The sequence below is a fragment of the Poecilia reticulata genome, linkage group LG7 (assembly GCF_000633615.1).
Source record: "Poecilia reticulata strain Guanapo linkage group LG7, Guppy_female_1.0+MT, whole genome shotgun sequence".
In the NCBI taxonomy this organism is placed as follows: domain Eukaryota; kingdom Metazoa; phylum Chordata; class Actinopteri; order Cyprinodontiformes; family Poeciliidae; genus Poecilia; species Poecilia reticulata.
In genome coordinates, this window is record NC_024337.1 from 13,965,200 (window position 1) to 13,974,545 (window position 9,346).

The 9,346-nt window shown below is 36.2% G+C and overlaps 1 protein-coding gene across 1 annotated transcript in view; it reads left to right on the forward strand.

Annotated features, from left to right (window-relative positions):
• The first annotated feature begins 6,345 nt into the window (after positions 1-6,345).
• ccn5 (cellular communication network factor 5) overlaps positions 6,346-9,346 on the forward strand; it is a 9,272-nt gene continuing 6,271 nt past the window's right edge. Inside the window, exons 1-2 of the mRNA XM_008414595.2 lie at positions 6,346-6,575; positions 8,522-8,738. Of these exons, the coding sequence (XP_008412817.1) occupies positions 6,516-6,575; positions 8,522-8,738 (277 nt within the window). The 5' untranslated portion in view covers positions 6,346-6,515. The remainder of the gene's footprint in view (positions 6,576-8,521; positions 8,739-9,346) is intronic.

A 9,346-nucleotide genomic window follows, 5' to 3' on the forward strand; every position in this document is an offset into this window, starting at 1 on the left:
ACCGAGAGAATCCGGTTAAAGGATTTTCAAAATAAAAGATCCTCCAGACTCAAATAATACATAAAACGGAAATATTTCACTATTTCTTGCGCGGCTCGGTACCAATTGGTCCACGGTCCGGGGGTTGGAGACCACTGGATTAGAGGATAAGAAAATAGCTCAGATTAATCCAATTAGTGTTATCCCTCCAAGGCTATTTCCTGAGGTTAATGTAGACATGAGACTTCTTAAAATGAAAAATGACTGGAATTTAAATGAAATAGGGGTAAAGACTGATGTATATTTAAGAAAATCATATTACAACTACCTCAAAATTTATTCAGATGGTTCTAAAAATCTCAAAAGATGTGTGGGAATAGGAATAAATATACCAGAGTTTGAAATCCACATCTCCAAAAGACTATCAGATCACCTATCTGTTTTCACAGCAGAAATGATGGCAGTTATATTAAGCTTACAGTGGGTAGAGGAGGTTCGACCAGACAGGGTGGTGATGTGTACAGATTCTAAAGCAGTATTAGAAAGCATTCAGGGAGAAGGGAATAATAGGAAAGATTTAGTATTAGAAACTCTGCATAGTTTATTTAGAATACATAGAGGTGGCATTGATGTTTGGTTCTGCTGGGTACCAGCTCATGAAGGGGTTAAAGGAAATGAAAAAGCAGATAAATTAGCAAAAAGGGCATTAGAAAATGACAACAATGATTATAATTCCTTTCGGAAAAGGAGAAGGGAAATCATGTATCAAAAATAAAGATATAGAAGAATGGCAAAAAAGGTGGAATGAAGATAAGAAAGAGAGAAGATTATATAAAGTACAAAAGTCAGTATCAATTAGAAATATTAATGAGAGAAACGGAAGGAAAGAAATAATTATGACCAGATTAAGAGTAGGCCACACCTATTTAAATGACACCTTACATTTAATAGGGAAGAAAAGTAATGATAAATATGAAGGATGTGGTGAGAAAGAAAATGTAGAACATGTATTAATGAACTGTAGAATATATTAATCTGAAAGGGAGAATTTGAAAAGAATGGTTGGAAGGACAGGTCAAGAATGGAGTCTGAAAGGAATATTAGTAAATGAAGGAAACAATGGATATTTATAGATTAAGGAAAGCATTATTTATTTTTATTAAAAATACAAGATTAATAAATAGAATTTAATAGATGTAAAGAAATGTTGTTACACACTCGTGTACAGTAGGTGGCGGTATGCACCTCAAAGTTGCTTGCTATCCGCCATAATAGAAGAGAAGAAGAAGAAGTTTTCTTGTCAGGTCCTCGTCTAATGTCAAGCTGATCAAACTTGCTGGAACTTGTAATGGGAAGAGTTCCACTTGGGTTGCTTGGTAACGTGCAGAGTACTGCTGGGGTTGTTAGGTAACGTGCAGACTTCCGCTGGGGTCTTTAGGTAACATGCAGAGTTCCACTGGGGTTGCTAGGAAACGGGCAGAGTTCCACTGAGGTTGCTTGGTAACGTGCAGACTTCTGCTGGGGTTGTTAGGTAACGGGCAGAGTTCCACTGAGGTTGCTTGGTAACGTGCAGACTTCTGCTGGGGTTGTTAGGTAACGGGCAGAGTTCCACTGAGGTTGCTTGGTAACGTGCAGACTTCTGCTGGGGTTGTTAGGTAACGGGCAGAGTTCCACTTGGGCTGCTAGGTAACGGGCAAAGTTCCACTGGGGCTGCTTGGTAACGAGCAGACTTCCCCTGAGGTTGTTAGGTAATGGGCAGAGTTATTTTAGCAATAAGTAAAAATAAATAAATTAACTTCTTGCCAGAAACCAGCTGAGTTTTTTTTAAGCKTTTAGCTGCTTTTAGAAACCCAAATCAAGGGGCAAAAACATGCAACTTATGACTTTTGCTTAATAGGTCCCCTTTAAAGTGCCACTTCTCTTTTGTTTTTTAAGATAATGTGGTCATTTTGAGCAATCAAGTCTAAGTTCAGATTTATGCTCCAATAACTTGGATGAAAACGAGAATTAAATTTCCTCCAAACCCCTTTTCAGACGGAACTGATCAGTAATGTYCAGAAAATGATGGATCATCCCTCTACTTTACTGGAAGGATAAGCCGGCATGACCATGAACATAAGTAAACATCTAATTTTTTTTTTCTACCTGACTCATCCAGCAGGAAAGGATGACCTTTTTGTGACGGGAAACTTTCAGCAACACGTGGAGGTAAAAACCTCAGACAGAAACCAGCAGCAMGTGCATCAGGAGCTACTCTGCATTTTATTCAGCGTGTGTCAAATATTGTCTTGGAAGAAGATTTGGGTTGTAGCAGCTGCTTTTTCTGAGTCACTCCTAGCACCGATCAGAGCCGCACACTGGAACAGTCAAACTTTGTCTGGGTTTGTCGAGGTCAGAAATGGTCAGCAGACAAAAACACATTTTCAGACTGARAACAAAGTGAACTGGGCTTATTTTCCACAAACAGCTCAGCGTAAGGTTGCAGACGAAAGACGAAGAAATGTCAACATTGCTGTTTATAAAAGGCTTTTTGCTCTTAGCTCAATGATTCTTGTATTATTGCTGAGCCTTCAGTTTTTCCTGTAATTTGACTCACAACAGCCACCTGCATTTCAGGGAAACTTACAGTTTGTTTTTGTTCCATTGTTCAATTATCTTTGTTYACTTTTCTTACATTTTTATGTAACTAATGGTGCTGAAGTCATGTCTTTTTATTGCCTATAGACAGAGTGTCATATATTCACTGGTTTCCATACACTAGAAGGAGAATTTAATTTATTTTTTCTTTTTTTAAAATACATAAATGAAATTAACACCGCAGCTTAAACTGGCAAAAATCTATCTTTGATTTTTTTTTTCAAAAGCAACAATAAATTACCCAGTATTCTAATTAAATCAATAAATAGATCTGTTTTTTATAGAAAAGGACATTTTTATTATAGCTTTAAGGGTTTTGCACATTATTATCCGGTTAGCTAATTCTTTTGGGCTTGACAAAAAGAAAAAAAAGCATTTAATCCATTTTCAAGAGAAAGATATGTCACTCTTACATTTTATTTTTATTTTGCCAAGTTTAATAAAAATAAAAGCAGATTTCTGAATAAAGGTCAGCAGACAGATGTGGTCCTATTTACTATAAAACTAAACAGAAAGCAAAAGCCTGGTTATTAAAAGATAATTGGCTTGTGTCACCACTAACATTTGGCATTTTAATCTGTTGACAATCATTAAACATAAAAAGCCTCCATCTGCTTCAAATGGGCTCCAGATCTGACATTTCTGTATTCAAACCGAAGTATTTAACTTTTATAAATATTATTTTACTACATACTTTTTGAAGCTGGCACAATGACGTGASCGTATGTTATGAGGCAGATAATCTGTCAAAAGATAAATCTTCTCTGGTTTCTCCTAGCCTCCCACTGCTAACTAGAAACAACCAACTGTGCAGCGCTAGATGCACAAAATATGCCGCAACACGCCACATATGTTAACAAGACGCTCAAATCATGTTCAGTGTGATGGCGGATAAACGGCTTTCTTCTCCACTGTTATCACGTCTATCAGCGTATACACGAGTTAATTGACAGCGGTAAGGCCGGCCTACAGACTGTATGAATGTTTTTGGTCGGAAGTTGTGCATTTCTTCAGACGGCGATAATAGGTCAGGTAGGAGATGGAGGAGATTGATTTTTTCACAGATTGCTTGTCTGATAACAAACTGTCCCAACATGGTGTCAGTTTTAACAAATATGTAAAAAAAAAAAAAATGTTCGTACTGCAGCTTTAAAGGATAGTTCTCCTCAATCCAATAAAATTGCTCCAGATGAGCAAAAAAAAAACAAACTGGATCAAACCTGACAGGTATGTGGCAGCATTCGTCCTGCTAAGACGGTAAATTGAAGAAAATTTGATGGGAATCTGCTCAGGTCTTTGGCTGACACTTCAGTCTGGAGCTGTTTGGAATCAGTTTCAGCTGTCAAATGAACAAATTGGCCTCTAACCCTTCAAATTGTCAAAGGTTATATTATATTTTCCTCCTTGTTGAAATCCTGGTTAGTGTCTGATTTCACTGTGAAGCAATACAATGTCCTCCAACATTTTTAAGTTCCGCATGTTGGTGTTTTCAGACAGATTTGTGTCCAAACATGTGTTAGACATTTGGCCTCATGAATTTTGAAGGGCTAGTTCTGCTTTCAGCACCTGGATTTTAACTGATTCTGTAACATTTACAAGCAAAAGGATAAATTTCTTATATATTTACATTTATAAATCTGCATGAAATTCAAAAAAATCTTATGTTATAGGTTCAAATGATGTTTACACAGACTCAGATTCAGGCAATTTCCATGATTAGCATGCTTCTTTAATAAAGTCAGCCAAACGGGCCACACAAAGAAAACTTAAAAATCACAATGTTACAGGAAGGTTACTATGTTAGGTCATAGTATTATGACAATTAGGTTGAAATAATGTGAGAATTGTCACAGTATTGTGTCAGTAGAGTCATAATATTACTTCATTCTGGTAATAACATGACTTTATTCTAAAAATATTGGCTTTACTCTCATTATTATGACTTTATTCTTTTAATAATATGATGTTATTCTATTATTATTCTGACTTTATTCCCGCATGACTTTTTTTTTTCCACATTATGAATTTATTCTCAAAATATTGTCTTTATTATTTTCTTTTTGCAATTTAATACATTTATTCCTGTAAAAGTTTATTCTCGTAATATTTTATGACTTTGTTCTTAAACTTTTGATGTTATTCTCATAATTCTGACTTTATTCTTGTAATATTTTAATGTTTTTTATCAGTATACCCTGTCGTAGAAATGACCCGATCTGGTTTGGTGTTATCTTGTTCTCCAGTCTTGATTAGAACTGATGGATCTAATTTCCGTTTGACTCATTGCAGGTTTTTCATTCTGAATAATGTCATCATTACTAATTTAACTAAAGAAAACGTAAGTTCTTTGGAATAAACTGTTTAACAGCTATTATCCATTACAGTGAAATCCTTCCCGCCTCAGTCATTCACAAAGTGGATGGAAAACAAGCGGCCGAGTCCAGGAATGTGAAAGCTGAATTTGAGTTTTTACAGTACATCCCTGCTTCCCGGCCACCTGGAGTCCATCCTGCTGCTACGCTAACACGTTCATCTATCTCACTGTCTGTCTGCATCTATTTATAACTGGCTGGATTGGTTTCCAGTCCGCCCAGCGCTGGGAAACATGGCTGGTCCTGACATTCAGGAATCTAGTGTTACTTTGAAATCCTGCCTCATAATGGATGGATCGATTTAGAAGCTGCGTTCTTTCTGCCGTTCGTCTAGACATCCTGTGGCTGGATACGAATGAAGCAATGGAGCTTAAATAGGTAGTAAGACACAACATGAAACAACATTTAGACCTTTTTCTTTTTTATTACAACTCTACACCCAAAACTTTAAATTAGTTCTGAGCAGTTGGTGGCATTTATGGCCTAATCTGCCTTTAGCTATGCGTCTGTTTTAGCATTTCTCATTTTGTAAGGTGTATTTTTCCAGAAAATGCTATTTTTAGTAGTTTGTTAAAGGGTTAACGGAGGATGTTATAACTTCCTGAAGGCAAAGGTTTTAAAGAGACAAAGGTACAATTTCAAGACATTAAATCACAAAGTCAAATTTCTTTTAAGTTGTACTGAACCCCTTTGAAAACCTCATGGTTAATCCACAAACTATTGATTTCTGAACTCTTCATGAGTTAAAACATTAGTATTGTTGTTTCTAAATGAATATGAACTTGTTTTCTTTGCATTATTTGTGTTCTGAAAGTAATGCTCTTTTTTGTTATTTTCATTTTCTGCAAATAAATACTACATTTTGCTTGGAATTTYAGAAACATGTCAGTGGCTCAGAGAATAAAATAAGTCAAATCAGAGATAATTTTAAGCGRTCTCTTAACTGTAAATAGCTTTTTTTCTCAGACARTAATGTATATTTTTATAACTGAATTTAGTTACTTGATTATGTCACAAAATGACACAATGTGCCTGGAAAACACATAATGCTGCCCTTTAATTGTTCCACACATCTGTCGCTCATCAAAAATGACACGTCGGCTTCTTGTGAAAACATCTGGAACATAATTTCAACTTGAATCACATCTGTCGCCATAAAAGCCTGGTTGTTACTTAAGAGACCAGAGAGCTGGTGTATTTTTTCCTCCAGTGAAGCTCTGAAATCTCCAAGCGCATGAGGAAAGGAAAAATCTCAGGGTGGAGGTGTGTCTGCGAGTGTGTGTGCGTGTGTGCATGCGTGTGTGCGTGTGTGTGCGTGTGTGTGTGTGTGTGTGTGGAGGTGGAGGTGGAAATGGGCAGCAGGGAGGAGGAATGTGAAACATTTCTGGTGCCGGACTAGAGGCTGTTTACACAGCAGTGACATCAGAGGCCAGACTTTATAAATGTCAGCAGGCATGAGAACGAGCTCTTAGTGAACGGCTCCCATCCATCACACAGAGGGAAACAACGAGCGGCACCAGAACCACGATGGACCGACTGGATCGCTGTGTGATTACTCTGGCTGCGCTGCTCTGTGTGGCCACACAGGTGAGGCCTGCTCACTCATCCACTTACAACTTAAAATCAACTGTCAGGAAGTGGAAAAAGGGTCAGAATTAAAACAATAATGTCAAATTTCTGTGATTTTTTTTTTCTTAAATTATAAGCCTGAAAATGCAAAGAAAATAACTGAGGTGGGGATTTGATTCATTTGTTAATTTGATTCATGTTTATTTTAAGAGTCYGGTCAGTTTTTCACTCAAATTGAGTCTAAATATGATTAAAACTTTATTTAGAATTCATATATCTGCTGATTACTTTGATCATGGATGAGCATTTGACTTTCAAACAAGATCAACAACATCCTAACTTTAAATTTAAACTTTTAGCAGAACATTAGCATGGAAACAGTGTAAATGCTTTTARTTTATTATGAGGTAAATTAAAAGCACAAAAAATCTGCCTACTAAACATGCAGCCTGGTATCAATTCCTATTTTTTTATTTGAAAACAAAACTTTTTTCAGTAAACTTTAATCTTTGTCCCCATTATTTTTTCATCAGCTGTTAGACATTATTATCCACAAATCTTAGTAAAGATTTCAAAAATATAAACATTTAAACTCGATTTGAGTGAATTTATCATGTAGATAAAAAAAGATCAAATGGTAAAACATATTTGTTCAGATTAAATTGTTGATCTGAATGTTTTGGGGCTTTTAACCAATGACTTTCTGTTTCCCTGGGATAAAAATCTGATATTTTTTTAAATACTCTCCAAAATGAGAGTATTTAAGTTAAGAGCAGAATTTGCTCTTAACTTAAAGCAAATATATATTGATCTTCATAACTCTGTGCAAATAAATGTGCCTTTACAAAACCTGTCCACATACACTCAGAATAATATTTTAGAAGTTTTAAAACAAGTGGAAATGTGACAGAAAAATCAGCTAGAGAGTCAAAGTYTAACTTTTTACACACACAGTTAGTTAATGAAAGCTACAAATCAGACAAATTCTTATTAAAAAGCTGAAGACAATGTATTTTTAACATGGACAGGATGTAAAGTATTACTTTGCTACAGGAATAATTACGTTTTATAAAAGCAGGGCAGCCATATTGGATTTTGGGGCTGTTGAGAAACCTTTGACTTTTCAGGTCAGACTTTAGTAAGAAAGGACCAAAAGCAAAAAAAAAACAAAAAAAAAAAGATAGAAAAACAACATACACCTGAGTTACCCATTATGTAATTTGAGTGTTTGTATTACTTTTTAGTTGTAAAAATGTATCTACCTTTACTTTTTGTTTGTCAGATCTTGGATCTTGATCTTTATTCCAGGATTTATTGATGCAATGGTGCATTAAGGCCACTGCAGAAAAAACAGTAAATTTACAACAAAACATTGAGAAAATTTTAGATTAACCTGAGAATGTTTTTAAGAAAAAAAAATCTTTCTTAACTCCAAAAATAAAACATTTGCAAGAAAAAAAATGAAATTTTGAGGGTTTCAAAAGTAAAGAATTTTCTCCATTTTTAGAAATTTTCTGTTTCAAAAGTTTAATTTTTTATTTTTTAGTTAATCTCAAAATATCCGGGTGGGGGTTATGCAAGTTTTCTACTTCTGGAGGTCAGAAATTTCCTTTTTCTTTCTGGAAATTTTCTAAGATTAATCTAAACATTTCTGACTTTTTTTCTCGCAAATATTCCACKATACAGCTCAGAAATGTCCTAGTTTTTGTATTAAAAACAAAATCTGATTTGAATCTAAATTTTGGGTTAGGGTAAGGCGTTTGTGGCAAAAATTTACTCATTTTTTTCCTTTACACAAAATTGTTATAACACTACGTCGTAGAACCCTGACACGTTTGCTCCAACTGTGATGCAGCCCCTGAATATTTCCATATTTTTTCCTTTGGAGCAGCTTTCTGTCTGTTTYCWTCCTTTRCATGTTTCATTCTCGGACCTCCTCACCATTTCTCGTGTTTTTCTTCCAGCTTCTGTGCCAGCTGTGCAACAGGGCCTGCCTTTGCCCCGCCTCTGTGCCTCAGTGCGCTGCGGGCGTTCCTCTGGTGCCGAATGGCTGCAGGTGCTGCCAGGTGTGCGCTCGGCAGCGAGGGGAGCCCTGCTCAGAGATGCTGCCCTGCGACAGGGAGAAAGGACTGCAGTGTGACTTCAGCGCCAGCTTCCCCGGAGGCCCTGGAGAGTGTGTCGGTGAGTGAAAGACACACTTGGGAGGAATGACAGAGCAAATCCACATGTATGAGCAACACAGAAARTGAATGTTTAGAGTCTGTGCAGCCGGGAGGAAACAGCGAGGGGTGGCAGTGATATTCTAGGAAGACTAAATGTTTTTATTTCTGTTTCTATTGCTCCTGTTGGCACTTTTTGTTTGATGACTTTCTTTTGATGGTAATAGATTGTACTAGCTGCATTTCCATGAGCAAAATGTTGATATTATTCTACTGATGTCAGAAAACACAATTTTGCAATTATTTCGGTATTTAGATTAAATAAGGAACCCAATTAGGATCACACGTGAAGAGGTTTGTTAACTATAAGTCATTAAAAATGCTGTACTATTATCCTCCCACCACTTCCTGTCGTCTTCTTTGTCTTCTCCATCAGTAGTAAGGGTTGCTGATTACATCACTGGTGCAAAACTGTTGATATTTCGCTAATGTCGAAAAAACACTGTTAAACGCAATTAAAATCACACATGTATATGTGTGTTCACTTGATAAGTCATTAAAAATATGCTACACCATCATCCTCCTATCACTTCCTGCCATCTTTGTCATTTCTGACAGTAGTAACATCAG